Consider the following 22,031-nt stretch of genomic DNA (forward strand, 5'->3'; position numbering starts at 1 on the left):
CAGGCCAATATGTCCGATGAACATTAGATGCAAAAATCCTCAACAAAATATTAGTAAATCAAATTCAACAGTACATTAAAAAGATCATACACTGTGACCGAATGGAACTTATTCCAGGGATGCAAAGATGCTTCAATATCTGCAAATCATTCAAAGTGATACACCATATTAACAAAAAGGAGGATAAAAATCATATAGTCAACTCAATAGCTATAAAAAAAGCATCTGACAAAATTCAACCTCCCATTTATGATAAAAACTATTGGCAAAGTGGATATAGAGGGACTATACCTCAATATAATAAAGGCCATATATGATAAGCCCATAGCTAATATCATACTCAGTGATGAAAAGCTGAAAGCATTTCCTCTGAGATCAGGAAAAAGACAATGATGCCCACTTTTGCCACTTTTACACAGCATAGTATTGGAAGTCTTAAAACAATAAGGAAAGGAACCCAAATGTGAAAGGAAAAAGCAAAACTGCCATTTTCGGATGACATAGTACTATATATAAACCCTAGATATTCCACCAAAATAACTGTTAGAACTCATAAACGGATTTAGTAAAGTTGCAGGGTGCAAAGTTAGCATGCAGAAGTCAGTTGTGTTTTATACGCTAATAACTATCTTAAGAGAGATTAAGAAACTACCAGAAAACTATCAGAGAAATTAAGAAAACAATCCTATTTACAATTGTATCAAAAAGAGTAAAACACCTAGGAATAAATTTAACCAAGGACGTGAAACACCTGTATATTGGAAACTATAAGACATTAATGAAAGACATTGAAGAGGACATAAATAAATGTAAATACAGTCTGTGTCCATGGACTGAAGAATTAATGTTGCTAAAATGTCCCTATTACCCAAGGCAATCTACAGAGTCAGTGTAATCCCTATCAAAATCCCAATGGTATTTTTCAAAAGGCAAACAAACAAACAAAAAAACACCAAATAACCAAAGCAATCTTGAAACCGAGGAACAAAGCTAGAGGCATACACTCCCTGATATCAAACTATATTACAGCTGAATCCGCTTGTCAAGGGCCAGCTTTGGGGTAAAAGCTAGGTGATTGCTCACTTGGGGGATGTAAAAAATGAGGCAGCAGAGAATTCCCTTTCAAACCCAAACTAACCAAGCCATTTCTCTGCAAGTCAACTGGCTGGTACATTCTGTGATTCCTCATCAGATCCCTCTCCTTAAGATCCCCTTTCCCCCTCAATTCATCCCAGAAATTGGATGGGCCATTAGGGTACACAGCCTGCTGGTTGTCTGAGCTGAGCTGATAAAGGGGGAGGTGGATTCTGGATGCAGGACCCACCGGATGACTGCCATTGTGGAGGGCTTCACACATTATACGTGGTCCATGCACTTTACACATTTCTTTTCTAAGCCTCAGAACCCTGCAGTGTGACTTTAGAAACTCCTGTTTCAGACACGAAGCTGAAGATTCCACACTGTTGGTTAAAGAAGTAGCCAGGATCCAAACCCAGACCTGCTGGGCTTTCTGCTGTATCAGGCTGCCTCCTTACCAAATAATGTGTTTTCACCACCCACAAACAAGAGGGCAGCTTTACCATTGAGGCCTTCTGGTGGCTTTCAGTCTGGGGCAGCAGCAGGGCGTCTAAAGCTCCCTGAACAGGGGGATGAAAAGGCAGAGCCAGTGGAGTGGGAACGGAAGTACTAACATCCATGCTAAAGGCTGCCCACGAGCAGAATTCACACTGCAGAGCATGTAGTCTGTGAGTGAGAGGGAAAGAGTGGGCAGTTCTCCTGAAATACAAGGAAGGGGTTAGAGATGGGCGAACAGTGAGGAGGAGATTATAACCGTAGAAGCAAGGGATGGACATCAAAAGCGAGATGCACAGCTCCTCCTCAGGGTGGGGACACGCAATTCAAACAGAAGGGTTTAAAGATACAATTGTAGAAAACTTAGGTTCCTGGCATGCTGTGGTCCACGGGGTCACAAAGAGTCCGACACGACTGAGTGACTGAACTGGACTGAATTAGGTTCTGAAACAAAATCCTTGTGCAGTGCAGTCTGGAAGGAAAACCTTTACCAAGTTCTTGACAGAATGAAAGCGAGAGGCCCCTTGAAGACGCCTCTGAGCACGCCCTGCACGTCACTGCTTGTCCTCCCTGTGCGCCAGGGGCAGGAGTCCTGGGTGCGTGTGTGAGGCTGTAAGCTGTGTTAGGATGCGTGTGCGTGAAGGAAGCTGCCTCTGCAGAGGCCGCAATTGCAAAAAAATAGACAAAAATTGTTTTCAATCTAAAAACAGCCCTGGTGCCACAGCAGCCATGACCCTCTACTAACAGGATGGTCAATTCCAAAGCGTTAGCTCAGAAGGGCAGTTTGGGGTACAAATGCTCCTGAGTGACCAGGCCGGGCCCTGGTTTCTCTGGATTCTTCTGTGTCCCTGTGTTTTCCTCTTCTTGATGTGAGGTTTGAGCCTACTGAACTTACTTCTTCATGTCGCTTGGCCTCCTGGCAATGCTGATGGGCAGACAGACTCTGGTGCAGCCTCCTCGGCTTGCTGGAAGTTCGCTGAGGGTGCCGGGGCTGGCAGGGGGAGGGGCAGGGGGAGCGGCAGAGGAGGGTCTGGGGTGGCAGGAGACCCAGGATCTCCCAGGGGGAGGGCTGAGTGACGCGTCAGCGAGCGGTATTTGGCACGGTCCCTCCGAGGTGGGTGGTTGCAGGGCCTGGGGAGGCTCCCAGACCAGGAAGCCTTGGCAGGCAGGTGTGGGCACTGGCTGGACCGAGGCCGCGGGAGGGCGAGACGAGGCCGGCGTGGACATCCTGGCCTTCAGCCACAACCAGGCTCAGACACTGGGAGACGGAGTCTAACTGCAGAGCTGAGATGAGAATTCAGGCTTCTCCAACCCCACCGAGTTGTAAACAGTGGCCGAATTATGTAAAACATTCCCCCTTAGAATAACAAGCGTTACTCTTGACCGTATTATCCTCAAACACTGGACAGTTTCTTGTTCTGAGTATCAGTAGCCAACAGGGTAAGATTATGAACTCAAATCCGCCCCCCTGCTGATAGCAGGTTCGCTCAGTCAGTCATCCTCTATTTTCCAAGTCTTCCTCCAGCGGGATGTGGGGTGAGAAGAGGGTGGGGTACATGTATGTGTGTGTAGTGGGATGCCACTCAGTGTGGTAGCTTCTGGATACGACTTCCTTCCTCCAAAATAACTGTCAGCAGAGGGTGATGCCAACATCTTATCTGTCTTCATAATTAGAATATAGGATATTTTTCTCTTCATTTCAGAACTCCGAGATTTCAGAGCTGGGTAAAAATAAATAATGACCTGGTTATCCTACCTTGTTTTATTAGAAGTGAAAAACTGAGGTTCAGATAGATAGAGGGACCTGTCTGAGGTCACATAGCTAATGGTGGAAAGAGATGGGAACGGGAGTTTCTGACCCCTGGCCTTTGTGTGTCTCTGCAGTTCTGTGATGTCATGACTGCAAAACTACCATTAGACATGAAAGCTGAGAGACACGACCTCTCAGACAACAGAATCCACATGGGACATTTTAAGCAACACTTAACAATAATCTGTTTAAAAACTGTCTCATTACAGCACACATACACCCGTGCATACTCACACACACACATGTACCCCACCCCCTTCTCTGACTATACACAGTCAAGGTGTGTTTTGCATGACCAACACCCTCACAGACAGACTACTGCAGCCCTACGCTTCCTTTAGAACAGCTGCCCCAGGAGTCAGGCCCAGAGTACAAGTCAGGGCCCCCTCTCCCAGGACGATCTTGCTAGGGCTCATCCAGAAGCCGCTGGAGGCTCGGGTAGGCTCAGTGGGGCAGGAGACGCCTGACCCAGTACATCTGCCAGAATTGCCAGGGGAGGTTATCTCCTGCTTTCCCTTCGTTAGGAGATGGGCAGGCTGAACAGTGAGAACAGCTGCCCCAAGAGTCAGGCCCGGAGTTATCAGTCAGGGCCCCCTCTCCCGGGACGATCTCTCTGGGGCTCATCCAGGAGCTGCTGGAGGCTGGGATGGGCTCAGTGGGGCAGGAGGCGCCTGACCCAGTACATCTGCCATAATTGCCAGGGGAGGTTATCCCCTGGGTTATCCCGCTCTCCCTTTGTTAGGAGGCGGGCATGCTGAATAGTGACCACGGGTACACAGTGCGTGTCAGCGTCTGTGACGACGTAAACGTCTGTATTCGTTTCCTGGGGCTCTCCCGTAATAAATTACCATAAACTCAGTGGCTTATGAAAAGGGACATTTATTGCATCATAGTTCTGGAGGCTAGGAGTCTGAAGCTGAGGTGCTCCCCAGGCCCTGGGGAGGGGGGCTCCAGCCGCCCTGCAGGCCCCCGTGTCCCCGGGTTTGCAGCTCCTCACTCACGACTCCGCCTCGTGTGCCTCCGCTTCCAGAGCCCCCCTCCTTGTCAGAACACCAGCCGTCGGCCCTGGGCCCACCCTCATCTGGTCTGACCTCAGCCCCAGAGACCCTGTTTTCAAATAAGGTCAGGTTCAGGTGCAGGGTGCGGGGGGTCTCATCTCAGGACACGCGGTGCCATGGCGCTTCCTCAAATGCCCTGCTCCGTCTGCCAACACCAGTCACGCGTGGGGCTTCCCCCTTCTCTGTCCTGGGTGGAGCCCTGCCTGCTCCCCAAGAGCTGGGAAACAACCTCACACACGGTCCGTTGCCTCCTGCCCTCGCCCAGAGTATTTCTGTCCACGTGAAGCCCCTCTTCTGACACCTTCAAATGCTGCATTCAGTTCACCCCATCTCCAGCTCGTGCTCCCTGTGTGTCCCTCACCCTGGCTGCCACACGCCCAGTGAGGTGGGTGGGAGTGGTCGGCTCAGCCCCCAATGCCACCTGAACCTCACCTGAACAGGAGCCTGAGACCTTCCCGTGAGGCCGTGGGAGAGTCTGGTTTTGAGGTGTCCCTTTATTCCGACCAGCTTCCCAGGTGGCGCTAGTGGTAAAGAACACACTTGCTGATGCCGAAGATGTAAGAGATGCGGGTTTGATCCCCGGATCGGGAAGATCCCCTGGAGGAGAGCATGGCAACCCACTCCAGTATCCTCACCTGGAGAACCCCATGGACAGAGGAGCCTGATGGGCTACAGTCCATGGGGTCGCACAGAGTCGGACACAACCAAAGCGATTTCACTCGCGCTTAAGTCCTACGAGGTACCGGTTTCTTGGTCTGTTTTACATGTCGTCAGTGTCGTGGCCTTCGTGTTAGGAGCTGTGGAATTGCGGGTTCGTCTCCCTTTACTGCTGGAGCATGTATGGCATGGAGGAGGTGATTCCCTCTTGGCGTGAAACTCCAGCACACGTGCAGAGATCTTCATGGGACCTCAAGGGTCCTTTCACTTGGTCGGGGTCTGCTCGCCGAGGCTTCTCATGTGTGTGCCGCGGGGTCTGCTGGCTGCAGGGCTGTCACTCAAACAGCTCCAGGTAGTCAGGTGGCTCTCGCTGCTGACCGCAGGGGTACAGAAGGAGCTCCTTCCCCAGGGAGGTGATGGGCTCCTCCTGTGAGGGAGACAGTACAGGTCAGGCTGCAGCCCCCCGAGAGCAGCAGGGGCATCAGCCCAGGCTCCCACGTCTTATTTACAGGACACTTTCATAAGAAGCCCTTCATGCCTTGCCGGAGCACACAGCTTCTGGTCTCCCCTCGCTTTACACTAAGCTTTCTTGGCTTAGGCAACCCCGAAAGAGAGATTTTTTGTCCACAAGCTGCCCCGTGGTCTCCCTCCTTCCCAGGCTTGTGCTCTCACTTAAGGGTGTTCTCATATGGAAAAGAATGTATTTTTAAAAAAGAATGTGTCTGTGTGTACATATATAATGGGATTACTCTGCTGTACAGCAGTAATTAGCACAACACTGTAAATCAGCTATACTTAAGAAAAAGTGTTCTCAGATGTAATCGGACTGCACAGATTTTGCATCATCTCGTGCATTCTCTGCCCCACTGGGTTCTCCCTGAGTATATGAGGAGGGACCAGGTTCAGTGATAAAGGAAATGCAATTAACAATCCTTGTTATTGGGAAGGTTACCCACATGGCTCAGCGGTTAAAAGAATGCGCCTGCTAATGCAGGAGGTGGAGGAGATGTGGGTTCATTCCCTGGGTCGGGAAGATCCCCTGGAAGAAGAAATGTCAACCCACTCCAGTATTCTTGCCCGGAGAATCCCACGGACAGAGGAGCCTGGCGGGCTACAGTCCATAGTGTCACAGAGAGTAGGACACGATTGAGCATGAGCACCATTATCGGGAGGAATTATCGAAGCGGGGGGCTGATCTCCCACTGCTCGTCTCCGTTCTTTTCCGAGCAGCTGCCTTTCACCGTCAGGGCAGCTGCAGGACACCCGTCGCCAAGCGAATGAAGCGTGCGCAGGCCCTCACCTTGTGGTACTCCACCAGCTCGGCCAGGCTGGCGTGCTGCAGCTGGTCCACGCCCAGGAAGCTGTATGAGTCTGAGGAGGCATCTATGAGGAAGTGTTTGCAGCCGTCCTCGGACTGGTAGGACAAGGTGTAGCCCTTGACCTTCTCGTTGACCCGGATCAGAAAGCTGCCCGGCACGCAGGTGCTCAGAAGCTCATTCGCTCTATTTACGGTGAGGATTCCTGCAGGAAAGAAGGGCAGGGGTTTCAGCCACATCATTTCCAAAGCTTCCCCCTGCTAAACACAGCCGTGTGGATAAAGCCAGTAACGACCTGAGCTGCCCTAAATCCACATTGGGTTTTCTTGGAGCAGTAGTGTGGTTTGTCTTCTGGTATTTGGTACCTGGGATGGGGTAGGTTCCATAAGCAAATGTGTGGTACAAATTTGGGCTTCCCAGGGCAGTGCGGAGGTAAAGAACCCGCCTGCCAATGCAGGAGGCATAAGAGACCTGGGTTTGATCCCTGGGTGGGGAAGATTCCCTGGAGGAGGGCATGGCAACCCACTCCAGTATTCTTGCCTGGAGAATCCCCATGGACAGAGGAGCCTGGTGGGCTACAGTCTATAGGGTCGCAAAGAGTTGGGCCCTGCTGAAGCGACTTGGCACGTATGCAGTACGAATGGAGCGCTCGCTCCTCAGAACACGTTTCCACGTGCACACCCAGTGACAAGCATGGTCGTCATGTGGCTTCTGAGTGGTATGACCTCCTAGATGGTCATCCTGGGAGGGTCAGATCTCCCAAGTTGACTGATGGGGACCCTGGGGCCTGGGAATGATCCTACGAGATCTGGAGCAGGAGTTCTCGCCGGAGAAATGTCTGGAAACGTCTCAGACACTGGGGCTGGGGGGTGAGGTGGCTCCAGTCTCCTCCAGTGCATGGAGGCGGGGATGCTGCCAAACCTCCCCCCACGCACAGAACAGCCTCACTACAGACAGTGATCCAGTGCCAAAGGCTGGCAGTGCCAAAGGCGGGCACCCTGACCAGGTGTCAGCGAGTTAGTGACAGTGTCCTCTGCTGCGACTACTCCTAAATGAGGCTTCATTTAAAGGAATGAAGCAAGAGATGGCAGGCATACACACGTATGTGTGTTTTTGTGCTGTGCTTAGTTGCTCAGTTGTGTCCGACTCTTTGTGACCCTGTGGACTGTAGCCCACAGGCTCCTCTGTCCATGGGATTCTCCAGGCAAGAATACTGGAGTGGGTTGCCACGCCCTCCTCCAGGGGATCTTCCCAACCCAGCGATCGAACCCAGATCTCCTGCATTGCGGGTGGATTCTTTACTGTCTGTGCCACCAGGGAAGCCCAAGAATACTGGAGTGGGTAGCCTGTCCCTTCTCCAGCGGATCTTCCCAACCCAGAAGTTGAACCGAGGCCTCCTGCATTGCAGGCGGATTCTTTACCAGCTGAACTACCAGGGAAGCCCCACGTGTATATATGCATACTATCTATTTGTGTCTTCATGGATATTCAAAAGGACGCCACTCTTCATACACACACACACACACACACACACACACACGTGTTATGCTCCATATGCATAGTTTGGATGTCTCATGCTGCTGCTGCTGCTGCTGCTAAGTCGCTTCAGTCATGTCCGACTCTGTGCGACCCCATAGATGGCAGCCCACCAGGTTCCCCCATCCATGGGATTCTCCAGGCAAGAACACTGGAGTGGGTTGCCATTTCATTCTCCAAAGCATGAAAGTGAAAAGTGAAAGTGAAGTCGCTCAGTCGTGTCCGACTCTTTGCAACCCCATGGACTGCAGCCCACCAGGCTCCTACGTCCATGGGATTTTCCAGACAAGAGTACTGGAGTGGGGTGCCATTGTCTTCTCCAGGATGCCTCATGAATTCACAGTAATTCAAGACCAGCCTTTCCCCCCAATTAGTCCACACTCCTGAGGTCTGACCCGTGCTCCCGGTTTCCCTTCTTGCTCCTCCTCATCTGTAATTCTTCAGGTGAGCCCACGACATGATAAGACAGAGAGGAAGTGTGCAGACACGTGCTGGCAGGATGGTGAGCTGCTCTGAGCTCTGGGCAGAGAGCAGCATTTCCCGCGTCAGCAGATGGAACCTCCCTCCTCTTCCATGCTGACACTCAGTATTACGATTAGGGAGAAATCCAAAAGGCCTCCTGGTGAAAAGGCAATGGATTATCACAGCTCCTTAGTTCGATAAGACTAAAGTTAGTAAAGTTAATAGAGAATTAAACCTAAGGATCCAAAGTAAAACGTCAAATGAAACCACTTCTGTTCTTTTCTGTAAGTAAACCTTTGAGAAGGGAGAATTAGAGATCACACAGTCCCCAGGCCCCGTCCAGCCCCGTCTACCCTGCAGGGCCCAAACCCGCACGTCTGGGTGTGGGGGCTCAGCGCTAGGGTGACGCGGGGTGATGGCAGGGCCTGCAGCCATCCCCTCATGGACAGGAAACGCGTCTATGAGGGAAGAAGCAGGCGGCCTCTCCTCTGGGGTCCCGGCTCTGCCAGGACCCTGCCCCGCAGGCCGCTGAGTCCAGTCCAGTCGCCTTCCTGCCCTTTCCCGATGAGACTAAGGTGCTGGACACAGCAGGCATTGCGACTCTGAGGAGCCCCTGGGGTTGCTGCCGGGTGTCTGCGTCAGGCGCCCAACTAATGCCCAGGTGAGCATCCCCACGGCGACTGCTCCTTCCTGCCTGTTTCACCTTCTACACACCCAGTCCCACTGTGGGCATTGGAGGCTGAACCCAGGCCACTGGTGACCAGCCTGCCCAGGGCCTGCAGGGGCTGCAGTGTGAAGACTCTGGGTCTTACGCTGTCTAAAACCAGGGGGATTGCTCAGTGACTTCATCCTGGAAAGATTTCTCTCCCCTCCCTGACAGGCTGACTCTGAAATTCCAAGTGACTTCAACAGACGGTACAGATGTCATCATTTATAATATCTGGATTTCAGCATGATGGAGTCCGATTCCTAGAACAAAAGCCATTCTGGAAGATTATTATAACCAGAATGAGACAAATTCCTCCTCAAGTCAGGTCATAGAGTAGCTGCAAATCAGACCGTCCGCGAGCCCCTGTAGCTGTTCTCAGTGTGCACAAACTCCGGCTCGGCCTCGGCTCCAGCAGCGCGGGGCCCCTCTCCCCTCGGTGGCGCCCACGGCAGGTGCAGAAGGTGAGCGCCGCGGGGACCAGGCTTTGCTCATTCGCTTCACCGCAGGGTTGGCGTTCCTGAAGGTCACGAGCTCTCGGGGCATCTGATGACACAGGTCGACATGCAGTTTCTTCCGATGTCATCGAGGGCAGCGGGGGCCTCCAGGGAGGTCTGGCTGAGGTCACGGCCAAGCAGCGAGCTTGGTCTGCCTGCAAAGGGGGCTGTTGCACGCAAAACTGAAGTCCAGCATCAGACGCTAATCACCGGGGGACCCCTGCCCAGGGCGTGACGCTAAGAAATTGGTTCTAGTACAGACAGTGGTCTTCCTCCAGTCCCCGCTGAGGCCGTGACCCCCCAGGCTGCCTCCCTCCGGCCTCTCCAATGGCTCACTCAGCCCCACCTCCACCCAGCCAGCACGGTCCACAGCTCTGGAAAGGACCCTGGCATGCCCTGCAGTCTCTCCCCGCCCCGCCTCCTCGTGAGCAACAACTGCTCCTAGTTTATCTTCACACCCTCGGGAACTGCTACCCGGAAGACGCCCGGGAAAGGTCTAGCACATACCTCGCTCACAGTCAAGTGAGAAACGTCCCTCTCCAGGACAACCCTAGCACCCACTGCCACTAGGCTGAGAGCTGATAACAGGGACCAGGGGTGCCCTCGTGTTTCTCCGAGGTACCCCCAGGCCTGAGTCACACGCACACCTGTGTGCCCTGCTTCCAGCACCTGGCCAAGCCGTGTTTAATAACCAAACGAATGAGAACTCAGTAACAACAGCACTGAGAGCTCTTCACGTCTGCCTGGCCCTCCCCCAGATGGGCATTCCCTTATCTGATCCTCACTGAGGCCTGGAGAAGAGGTGCTGTCACGGTCCACCAAGCACAGAGGGGAAGGCCCGCATCTCAGAGGTCCCAAGGTGGGTCTGGAGCGCAGGCCGGAACCAAATGCCAGACCAGAGAAGCCAAGCTCGCACCCACCCTCCAGAACACCTGCCCCTGGCAGGCGTGTCGGGCTCCAGAGACTCCTACTCATTGTGTTTCTTCCCCAAACAGGTTTAGAATAAGCAGCAGCATGGCCATTTGGGGGTCTTCCCTGGTGGCTCAGATGGTAAAGAATCTGCCTGCAACACAGGAGACCTGGGTTCGATCCCTGAGTTGGGAAGATCCCCTGGAGAAGGAGATGGCTGCCCCCTGCAGTATTCTTGCCTGGAGAATCCCACGGACAGAGGAGCCTGGCGGGCTACAGTGCATAGGGTCGCAAAGAGTCAGACATGACTGAGCGACTAAGCGAGCGAGCAAGCGATGGCCGTTTTACACATGGGAAAGCTGAGAAAGAAGGGTAGGCACCCGAAGCTACAGGACAAGTTAGTGGTGGTTTCAGGCTCCTGCTCAGGGCTTGGCTGAGCCCAACCCACCGGGCTCATGAAACTTTCCTGGAGTTGGCTGAGAATTTAAAATGAGATTGATTTCACAAAGAGGTGTCGTTTCCTACTTGGGCAGCCTAAAGAAGATGTGTTTCTCAGTGATTACCGGCTGCAGTCCCTATGTGTGGAGACGATGCACCGTGACCCCTATGACCCCCTCAGCTCAGAGTTCGGCGGTCGTGGATAAAGAAGCCCCAGCCGGCGCCTTCGGGGCTCCCTGATCTCATGGGGTCTGCTGGGGTGGTGGAGATCCCGGTGCTGTCTCAACCTCTCCTCTTGTCATCTTTCCCATGTTCTCTGCCCCAGATGGTGGTGCAGAGGGCATGGCACCAGGTCGACGTTCTGGATGGAACACAGCTCTGCTTCAGGGTGACCTCAGAGCCCCGCACTGCCACCTGCCCAGGGCCGGGTGGACGAGAGAAAAGCCGGAGGTGTTTCCAAGCAGAACCCTGCAGACTGAGAGCGTACACGTCAACCCTGGCGAGTCACAGTCGGGAGAGAGCTCTCCCTACCTCACCCTCTGATCCTTCAGCACGTACGGGACACAGGTTCAGAGAGGCTCTGGGTCCTGCCCTGGTCCTCTGCCTAGAAGGAGACCCACACGATGCTGACATGTACCCTTGAGCACTCAGGCACCTTGGAAGTTCAAGTGTTAGTCTCTTAGTCGTGTCCGACTCTCTGAGACCCCATGGACTGTAGCCCGCCAGGCTCCTCTGTCCGTGGGATTCTCCAGGCAAGAAGACTGGAGTGGGTTGCCGTGCCCTCCTGCAGGGGATTCCTGGCCCAGGAATCGAACTGGGATCTCCTGCACTCAGGCAGATTCTTTATACCAGCTGAGCTGCCAGGGCTCAGGTACCTTAGGGATGAGGAAAAGTGGTCAGAGCTCTTAAAATATTATTCATAATGTTTCCCTAGGAATTCAAAGATTAAAATGACATCATGTGTTCTCACTTCATCACCTTAATGGCCAACACTTACTGAAGGTGCCTGAGCGTGCATCACACACGGTTCTGAGTACGTTGCGTTACACCTCACCGAGTTTTCCGACCAGCCCTGGGAGGCAGGTAATGGATTATCCGGACAGATGACAGGCAAGTGCAGGAGTCGTGCGACTTGCTGAGGCCACGCAGCCGGCTGGTGGGGGACGGGGAGCTGGGTGCAGGCAGCATGGCCCCGGGGACGCACTTGTCACCAGCAAGCTGGCGCCTCTCCCCACTCTCCCCGCCACCAGCGTCAAGGAGCAGTGTCCAGCCTGCTCTGACGGTGACAGCAGAAATCCAGGACACGGGCATGTGACAACGAAGAAAGTGTGACAGCAAAAGCGTGGATTTAATATCCATGTAAAATATCCCAAGTAAAACCCTCCAGCAGAGCCGCTCTCCTTAGCAGGACCCACCCGCTCCCCTCTGTCTCGCCTCTCAGGCCCCTCCAAGAACACAGCGGGAACCACAAGCCTGGAGCCCCCGGGCATCAGTAATGAGAAGTGCAGGGCTCCCGGCACAGGCAGGCAGTGATGGCCGGCAGCATCAGGGCAAGGACCCCACAGCAGCATCTGAAAAACCCAAGGGAGGGCTTTGAGGTTCATGAACTCCTCTCAACATAGTGGAAAAAGATGCTAAGAGTTTTGCAGCAAGTTTGCTGCACGGGGTAATGTCTGAAAAAAGTCAGGGTCTCCCAGGCAATTGTGTAGTATTCGCTGCAGAGAAGCCAGCGCTTCTCAAATCTGTAGGAGTACTCTGGCTTTCACGCCTTTATCTTCATCTTTGGTTAGTTCAGAACTAGCTAAGGCTAGGCAGGCACAGCGGAGCGCTGCGGAGAGTAACGTGGACAAAGTGCTCTGAGGCCGCAGTGCAGATGAAGCTTCAGTGCTGAGCGGAGGGGAGTCCTCGGGCTCGCGGCTCAGGCTCTGCTGGGGCCTCCCAAGGTCAAGGCCTCCAGTGCCCTTCCCTATCACACACAGGCACCCAGATCCTCCTGCTGCCAGCCACAGCCTCTCCCACTCCATGAGAGAGATGAATCACAGGTGTAGGTGAGGCAGGGTGGATACATTAGGGTGATTTTGGAAAGTCACACCCATCAGTCTTTGTGTGTAAGTCAAGACAAAGCTTGAAAATCCCTTTGTGAGAGATGGGCAGAATTTTGATGGCCCCACAAGTAAGAAATCTCCAAGCCTCAGGAAAATGGCTGGAAGACAGATCATCACTTAAGGGTGCCAGGGTCCAGGTTCATTAAGGTTTTAGCCTGAAAGAAATCTTGGGAGGCTTCTGTGAGACTTTCTCAATGCAACCCCTCCAGGTATACACAGTCTGCCCTGGAGGACTGTGCTGACGGAGCCTGGGTGGCGCAGTGAAGAGTAACTGGGAAGAGCAAGACTGACTCCATGTTGCATCCATTTCTTTTTTCTATCTAACTTTTGTGCCCTGTGGCCTGTGCTGAGTCATGCTGGGTTCTGCACCTTTTCTAGAAAGAATGTTACCCATAGCCTGAAATATACAGGAAGCCCATTCTCAAGCCTCTGACCTTTTAAGGGTATAACTCTTTTACATTCACACAGAGATAAAAAGTTGCAAAACAGAGAATAACATTTGTCTCTTTGGAGGTTTACAGGAACATTATGACCTGACCTACGGAGACAGCTGCAAGAACAAAGGATTCCAATACCAAGAAGTTTGCATCAGCCAACCATACCTCCCTCCCCTTTTAGTATAAAAGAAGCCTGAATTTTTACTTGGGGAAGATGCTTCTATGGAACATTTGTCCACCATCTTCTTGATCTTCTGGCTTTCCAAATAAAGTTACTATTCCATGTCCCAACACTTTATCTAATAATGTGCTGGCCTATCACGTGGCGAGCAGCCAGCTTGGACTCAGTAACACTGGGAGGACAAAGACACAGGACTCTTCCTGGACACTTCTCTCCAGGGAACCTAGGTTTGAGAGAGTAACTGCCTCCAGAGAAATGGATACGATTTAACCCCCTTGGAGAATGAAGATTTGAAGGGTGTATCAAAAATGGAGGGGCTTCCCGGGTAACTCAGCTGGTAAAGAATCCACCTTCAAGGCAGGAGACCTTGGTTCAATTCCTCGGTCAGGAGGTTCCCCTGGAGAAGGGATAGGCTACCCACTCTAGTATTCTTGGGCTTTCCTTGGTGGCTCAGATGGTAAAGAATCTGCCTGCAATGTGGGAGACCTGGGTTCGATCTCTGGGTGAGGAAGATCCCCTGGAGGAGGGCATGGCTATCTGCTCCAGTATTCTTGCCTGGAGAATCCCCATGGACAGAGGAGCCTGGCGGACTACAGTCCACAGGATCACAAAGAGTCGGACATGACTGAGCTATGCAGGAAAAATGGAAGCAATCAAAATAGCTGTGGTATGAACTGTGTTGGTATCCTGTAGATGTTAAAGGGATTTACTTTTTAAGTAGCTTAAAATACAAAGGTTTTTAAAAATGTAAAGCATTTGGAGAGCAGGTTTGATCATATGCCACAAAAGCAAAGACGTTTAAAAGAAATAAATCAGGTGGAAATATTTAATCAACCGTCTAATCACTTCCATATTTGGATAAGGAAGTGTGAATTACCTTTCAGAGGAATAATGATCAACTATTGATGCATGAAGCAAGCATGTGAATTCTCTAACAACAACAGAAGCAATTAGAGATCTCCCAAATCAGAAATCTGTTTGTGCATTTCCTTCCATCTTTTTCCCGTCTTCCCACTCACAGCCTCTGCTGGCTCCTAAGCTCCTGACACTGCTGAATGTTTCACAGAAGTAGGAAAATGCTGATGGACAGAGTGAAGAAATGGGTCTGTGGGGTGATGGATGGACCTTCCAACTTCAGTTTTACTTGTTCCCCAGCCCTTTTCTTCAAAAAGTGAGTACAGTTAATTATATACCTACCTACTTTGGGGACCCATAGCAAGAGACAGGATGAGTGAAATGGCCATGTTCAGCGGGGTGTCAAGTTAGCCAAGAGGGCTTCTCAACACTTATCGCCAACTGCACCAACAGCCCAGACCAGAAGGTGCTGTAACAGGGTGGCTACTCGGGAGAATGAGATGGATAAAAACACGGATCGTACTTGATGATCAAGACAGTCCTGAACACTCATGCGTGAGAGGAGGTAAGTGGTGAGGACAGAGAGAGAAGAAGACAATCCTTCTTGAGGAAACAAAACCAAACGGACTACAATACTCAGATTATAAACCTAAGAAAGCGACAGCACTGTTCAGCAACCGCAGCACACACTGCCGTCTCTCCACACCCTCCCTGCTGACCCCACACGCAACCGTAACTGCCTGGGATGATTGCAAGCAACTTCATTCCCTGTTTGCAGGGTGGCTCTCCTTTGGTCCTTCCAGATTATTGCTGCCTTCTGGGGTGACCTCCTGGGCTCTAGACTTAGCAAGGACAAGTGAAGTCGCTCAGTCGTGTCCAACTCTTTGCGACCCCATGGACAGTAGCTTACCAGGCTCCTCCGTCCATGGGATTTTCCAGGCAAGGGTACTGGAGTGGGCTGCCATTTCCTTCTCCAGAGGATCTTCCTGACCCAGGGATCGAACCCGAGTCTCCCACATTGCAGGCAGATGCTTTACCGTCTGAGCCACCAGGGAAGCTATTGTCAAGGACAGGCCCTAAGTAAATAATTGAGGAAAATAATTAAGATCTATGTTATTGAAGTGCTGCCTCATCCTTGTACGTGATGCTGTTACTGAAGACAACACTTTTTGGCGGGGTGAGGCTGATGAGGAGGAGAAGGGCAGAGGGAACCAGAGGGGTAAACTTTCTCTTAGGCTGATCAGTTACAACAGAGACGCTGCACCAGGGCCTAAGCCTTCTCAGATGTCAGCTGACTTAGAAACAATGCTGTGGTGTAGATTCTATTATTACCTCCATTCACAGAGGAGAAAACACAACTCAAACCCAGTGATCCATCTCGGGAGTCTGGTACTAAGCCTGCATCACACTACATTTCCAAGCTGTGTGTATTAGTTGCTCTGCTGCTGCTAAGTCGCTTCAGTCGTGTCCGACTCTGTGAGACCCCATAGACGGCAGCCCACCAGGCTCCCCCGTCCCTGGGATTCTCCAGGCAAGAACATTGGAGTGGGTTGCCATTTCCTTCTCCAATGCATGAAAGTAAAAAATGAAAGTGAAGTCGCTCAGTCGTGTCCAACTCTTAGCAACCCCATGGACCGCAGCCCACCAGGCTCCTCTGTCCATGGGATTTTCCAGGCAAGAGTACTGGAGTGGGGTGCCATTGCCTTCTCCAGTCACGTCCAACTCTTTGTGACCCCAAAGACGGTAGCCCGCCAAGCTCCTCTGTCCATGGGATTCTCCAGGCGAGAATACTGGAGTGGGTTGCCATTCCCTTCTCCCGGGGATCTTCCTGACTCAGGGATCAAACCCTGGTCTCCTGCATTGCAGGCAGATTCTTTACCGTCTGAGCCACCAGGGAAGCCACCTTTCCAAGCTAGGAGCTAAGAAAACTCTGTGCTGCCTTGGGGCATTGAATTGACCAGAAAGAATGGTCAAATGATTACAAGGAATAACAGAAGAAGACACCCACCTATCTAGGAACCCTGAAAAGCTAAACTGAGGACAAATCAATGCAAATTAAAACAAGGTGGTTCCACTGGTAAGATTAAGCTGGTGGGAGTTTAACTTTGTTTAATGACTTTGGAAGACATCCGGCAACACTTAAAGAGGTTCGTATCCTACCTCCCAGCAATTTCACTTCTAAATACACACCCTGAAGAAATGATCACAAATGTGTTCAAGGAGGCAAGTTCAGGGTGAATACCACATCATTTTCCATAACAGCAAAAAAATTGTACCAAATATAGAAGAGATGAATGAGTAATGACACACGTGTGTATGTGTGTGTGATAAAATATATATCATCAAACACAAAAGATTATGTGTTTTATAGAATGTGTATTATAAATATATAAATAACATATATCATAAAATACTGCACTACAAATACCACTAATGATTAGTCCACCTTTATAAACAAGGGAAAACCCACTTAACATAATATTGACAGAAAATGTATGTTTCAGAAGAATGTCTACACATGATACCATGTTATATGTTAAATGTTAAACACATTGTTCTGTTTTGTAGAAACATATGCATACCTGTGTTTTATATTTTTAAAATATATTTTACTGAAGTACCCACACATGTATACATGTAATAAAATGCAAATATGGATGGGAAAGTCAGCTTCAGAAGAGTGGTTCATCCCTTGGGAAGAGGAAACAGCATCAAAACAGAGTGAAAAAGGAGCCTTAATTCTGTCTTTCAGGGTTTATTTCCTAGTAAAAATAGATATAAAGTAAATATGGCTTTTAACACTCCCCCTATCTGGAGAGCAGCTAAAATACTTGTTACATCACTGGCACTGGATTATTTTCCCCTGTACTGTTTTTGTGTAAAATGTTTCATAATTAGAAAAACCATGTTCAAAGGAGGAGAGAAAAACCCTCCCTGGTATGGGCAGCCCCGTCTCAACAGTCGAAGGCCTTCAGAGCCTGATCTTCCCTGAGCAAGAAGGAAGCTGGACCTGCTGTCCACCTGCTCCTCCCTGCCACCGTGCTGGGTGCTGCCTGGCGCTCCCTCAGCTCCTCTCTCACACCTTCCCAGCTCACCCCTGGAAAACCCCACGCCCTCCATGCTTCCAATTATGTGCTGATGATCTATTATCTCCAGCTCTGACCCATTAGTCTCGCTGCCCCAGGGACCGTTTCACACAACGGCCCCAAAGAACCTTCAAAGTCATCACACCCCAAACGAGTGCCCTGCCCCCTCCCCTAAGTTCTCGCATCCTCTGGGGTGCTCCGGGGTCCTGCCGCATCCTCTGGGGTCCTGCTTCACCAACATCCTCTGGGGTCCAGCCTCATCCTCTGGGGTCCTGCCGCATCCTCTGGGGTCATGCCTCATCAACATCCTCTGGGGTCCTGACGCATCCTCTGGGGTCCTGCCTCACCAACATCCTCTGGGGTCCTGCCACATCCTCTGGGGTCCTGCCGCATCCTCTGGGGTCCTGCCTCACCAACATCCTCTGGGGTCCTGCCACATCCTCTGGGGTCCAGCCTCATCCTTTGGGGTCCTGCCGCATCCTCTGGGGTCCTGCCTCACCAATGGTGTGCAGCCCCTGCCCTCCCCACAAGCCAGAGGCCCAGCTGCCCTCACTTCCCTGGTCCCTGCTTTCTCACCCCCATTCTTACTCAAAGCTAATTTAGAAAAAGGGGTGAAATACAGACTCCATCAGGGGAAAATTAGGTGGCCAAAACAGTAACTTACGAAGGGTGATTTAGGGGTGTGAGTCAATGAAAGGAAGACGGCAAACCAACAGCAAACTGCCATCCTGTTATTTCAAAACACGTTTCCTAGTAAACAGTTATGTTTCAAAAAGATGAGCTGTGGTCCCTCTTCTCTTTATCATAGAAATGCAAAATTTTTTCTTCTTAAAAGTAAAGATAATAATTTACACTCATTACATGGCTGTGTATTTACTATTACATCACTGCTACTGCTAAGTCACTTCAGTTGTGTCCGACATTGTGTGACCCCATAGACGGCAGCCCACCAGGCTCCCCGTCCCTGGGATTCTCCAGGCAAGAACACTGGAGTGGGTTGCCATTTCCTTCTCCAATTACATCACTATATCATATCATATTATTTACTTTGCTTACAACGGGCTTCCTAGGCAGAGCTAGTGGTGAAGAATCCACCTGCCAATGAAGGAAATGTAAGAGACGCAGTTCAATCCCTGGGTCGAGAAGATCCCCTGGAGGAGGGCATGGCCACCCACTCCAGTATTCTTGCCTGGAGAATCCCATGGACAGAGGAGCCTGGTGGGCTACAGTCCACAGGATCACAAAGAGTCAGACACGACTGATACAGCTATGATAAATATTTGTATAAATGTAAATAAATCATCAACAATAGCAATTAATAAATGACAGGTAAAATCCAAGAGTCTTATATTTCAACCAAAGCTTCAACTAAATTTTTAGTCCAACTGTGTCTTCCTAGCTCATAGCAACTCTTTCAAGTAGAACTGCCTATTAAAGTATCAGGATTTTTAACAACATCAGCACTTTGAATGTCTCACTCCCTGCAGTTAAAAAGCTAGCACCCTTGGGACCAGGAAGAGCAGCATCTTCTGCCCAGCAACACAGAGACTACAGAGAGGCCGGTTTCCTCACTGCTAATCTTAAAAAAAGAAGACAGGCAAGGCGAGATGGTGGAGAAAGACAGGCAACGCGAGATGGTGGAGGTGCTGACATGTTCTTTCTGCTCACCGTTGTCAGTCCCTCCCCCAGTATCTTCAGAGGAGAGCAGAAGGGGGAAGGAGGCTTAAGACCTCCTCCTGGGAGACAGAGGGGGCTCCTCTGGGCATGGACAGTTACAAAACCTCAGTCCCCAGAGAACCTGCATTTTCAGGGAAAACGAGATGGTTCTGCTGCACCTGTAAAAGCAGTCCCTTCGCAGAGAGCCTGCCACAGACGACTTGGTTCTTTCTCAGAGGAGTTTGCCATCCTATGGGTTTGGTAGCTGATTTTTGTTGCTCTATTTCTACGTGAGATGATCCTACTGAAAAGAGAGTAGTCTTAAACACAACTCAAACCAAGACACCCGTTAGGACAAGCGTTCTCTGTGAGAGGACGTGATTTCTGTCTTAAAGCTTTTGTTGTCCACAGAGCCAGTGATAATCCAACCCAACCACAGAACTCGCAGAAGCAGCAGACAGAACGTCACTGCCTGTTTTTGAAATCCAAGAAGCTGAGAGGTCAGTGAGGTGGGTGCAGGGTAAATAGACGGTTTGAATGAGTCCAGTTTCAAGCATCAAATGAAGACATGCTTTATGAGCTGACCTCTGCTTAGCCTCCAACAAGCCCATCTCGCAGCCTTAACTGCAGGGATCAAAACCACAGAACTTTTAATTGAAGGTCACAGTGCTCAACCCCTTCATTTAATGCATGAGGAAAATGAGGCTCGGATAAACGGATTCACTACAGAGAACCAAATCCTAAAGGAAATCAACCCTAAATATTCATTGGAAGCACTGAGGCTGAAGCTGAAGCTCCAGTACTTTGGCCACCTGATGAGAACTGACTCATTGGAAAAGACCCTGATGCTGGGAAAGATTGAAGGCAGGAGGGGAAGGGGACAACAGAGAATGAGATGGTTGGATGGCATCACCGACTCGACGGACATGGGTTCGAGCAAACTCTGCGAGATCGTGGACAGGGAGGCCTGGCATGCTGCAGTCCGTGGGGTCACAAAGAGTGGGACACAACTTAGCAACTAAACAACAAGAACAAGAGAGAACGTGATCTGCTCAAGGTCACGTGGCCTGTGCCCTTCCGACCACATCTGGTGGCCCCTCCCTGCTTGGGGGTGGGGGGCGGACTGACGGTGCTGCCATCCGTGGGGGGCACAACCGAGTGCCCTGTGCAGGGGCCCAGGGGGCAATGCCTTGCCAGTCGCCCCACGGTGTCCATCTGGAGTGATCAACCAACCTCTGCTGGCAGCCACCAAGGCTGCGGCCCACTTGGCAGGTGCCAGCCGCTCCCTGAGAAAGCTGGGAAAATCCACCTTCTGAGAACAGTATCAGAGCCTCTCTGGGGTGGCTCAAGCGGAAGGGAGCCTTTGTCCTGCCCTCCTGCTGGCTCACCCGCCGCCAGGGTCAGCGCCGCACACTCACCGTGGAACCAGGGGGCGATGCTGTCTGAGTCCGCCAGGTAGCCCGCCCGCAGAGGAAGCTGCTCCTCCTGGAACCAGCGCCTGATGTCCTCCTGGGCTGGGCTGGACGCCGGCCTCCTCACTCTCTGATTCCTGACATTCATAAAAGGTTTGCAAGTTAGAGTCACTGGATTTGAAAATAATGCTTTCAAAACTCATGTGCGCACGCACACACACACACAAATACAACACACATCTGAAGATCACACAGCTGAGCTTCTGAGGTGGGGCCCTGCACACAGCTGTCACAGGGCTCCTCCAAGGCAGGGAACAGGGTGGGGAATGGATCTGCCCTGCCGGTCCTGTAGACTACTCATGGGTTTGAGTTAACACTACAGTGTTTAACTCATTTTTGATATGAGTGAGAAGCTCCATTAACTCCCAATTAAAAATTGAGAAAACAGCACTAAAAAGTGAAATATTCTGCCCCCCACCCCATATTTTCCTGGAGAGCAAGTGCTTGCAAGCAGAAGAACCCAAAGGCCATAGAATAAACTTCCCCAACACTTTCATCATTCAATTTCCTCTTCTTCCTGTTTCCACTAACCTCCCTGACTTGCTTCCTTCTCTGACACACTTTCAAAAGTTCTGCTAAAAGGCAGTCTCAGAAATGGAAGGTAAAAGAAAGAAGAGTGTTTGAAGGTTGGTTAAGAGAAAGATACAGGCAGCAGCATGGTTTTGAAATAAAAATCAGTAGCAGAACTTAAGTTCTGGGGCCTAAGTCAATTTCCATTGTAAAAAGCAACACTGCAGTGTTTTAATAATAAATGTATTTCCAAGTCCCAGGCCCACTAATTCTGAGCAGAATTCAGTGTAAAAACAATGAGTCTAAATGAGCTACTGGATATCATGTAAATTAATTTATGTTCTTTATATGTCTTAATGGTAACACATGCTACAAGGAGTTACATGTGACATACATGTCAGCGTGTACATATACACACGTGATGTACATGCAAGTACATAGGAAGATAGCAGTTTGGAGAAAACAGCCTGTAATACTTGACCTTCTGGGGGAGCGGACACTGCACACACGAGATTACATGCTGATTTCTCCTCCCAGCCTTCAGATTAGGCCCTTTTCTTCAGGAAATCTTCGGTGATCAAGCGGAAACTCCACGGACAGTCCGTGTCTGCCCTTCTCCGGGCCGGCTCCTAGCTGACCTCGGTCATCACTGTTTGAAATCTCAGCCCTGACACCATCCAGTCTGGCCACCTCACAAAAAGCACTTCATGCAAGTGGCTTAAGTTGGAAAAAATGAGCTAACCGAGCTTAAAACATCATCTTAAAACC

The 22,031-nt window shown here is 50.8% G+C and overlaps 1 protein-coding gene across 1 annotated transcript in view; it reads right to left on the minus strand.

Annotated features, from left to right (window-relative positions):
- Nucleotides 1–5,066: 5,066 nt before the first annotated feature.
- SH2D4A (SH2 domain containing 4A) overlaps nucleotides 5,067–22,031 on the minus strand; it is a 62,246-nt gene continuing 45,281 nt past the window's right edge. The window contains 3 exon segments of the mRNA XM_027529976.1: nucleotides 5,067–5,524; nucleotides 6,398–6,618; nucleotides 20,700–20,830. Coding sequence (XP_027385777.1) covers nucleotides 5,432–5,524; nucleotides 6,398–6,618; nucleotides 20,700–20,830 — 445 coding nt within the window. The 3' untranslated portion in view covers nucleotides 5,067–5,431.

The sequence above is a fragment of the Bos indicus x Bos taurus genome, chromosome 27, assembly GCF_003369695.1.
Source record: "Bos indicus x Bos taurus breed Angus x Brahman F1 hybrid chromosome 27, Bos_hybrid_MaternalHap_v2.0, whole genome shotgun sequence".
NCBI classification, from domain to species: domain Eukaryota; kingdom Metazoa; phylum Chordata; class Mammalia; order Artiodactyla; family Bovidae; genus Bos; species Bos indicus x Bos taurus.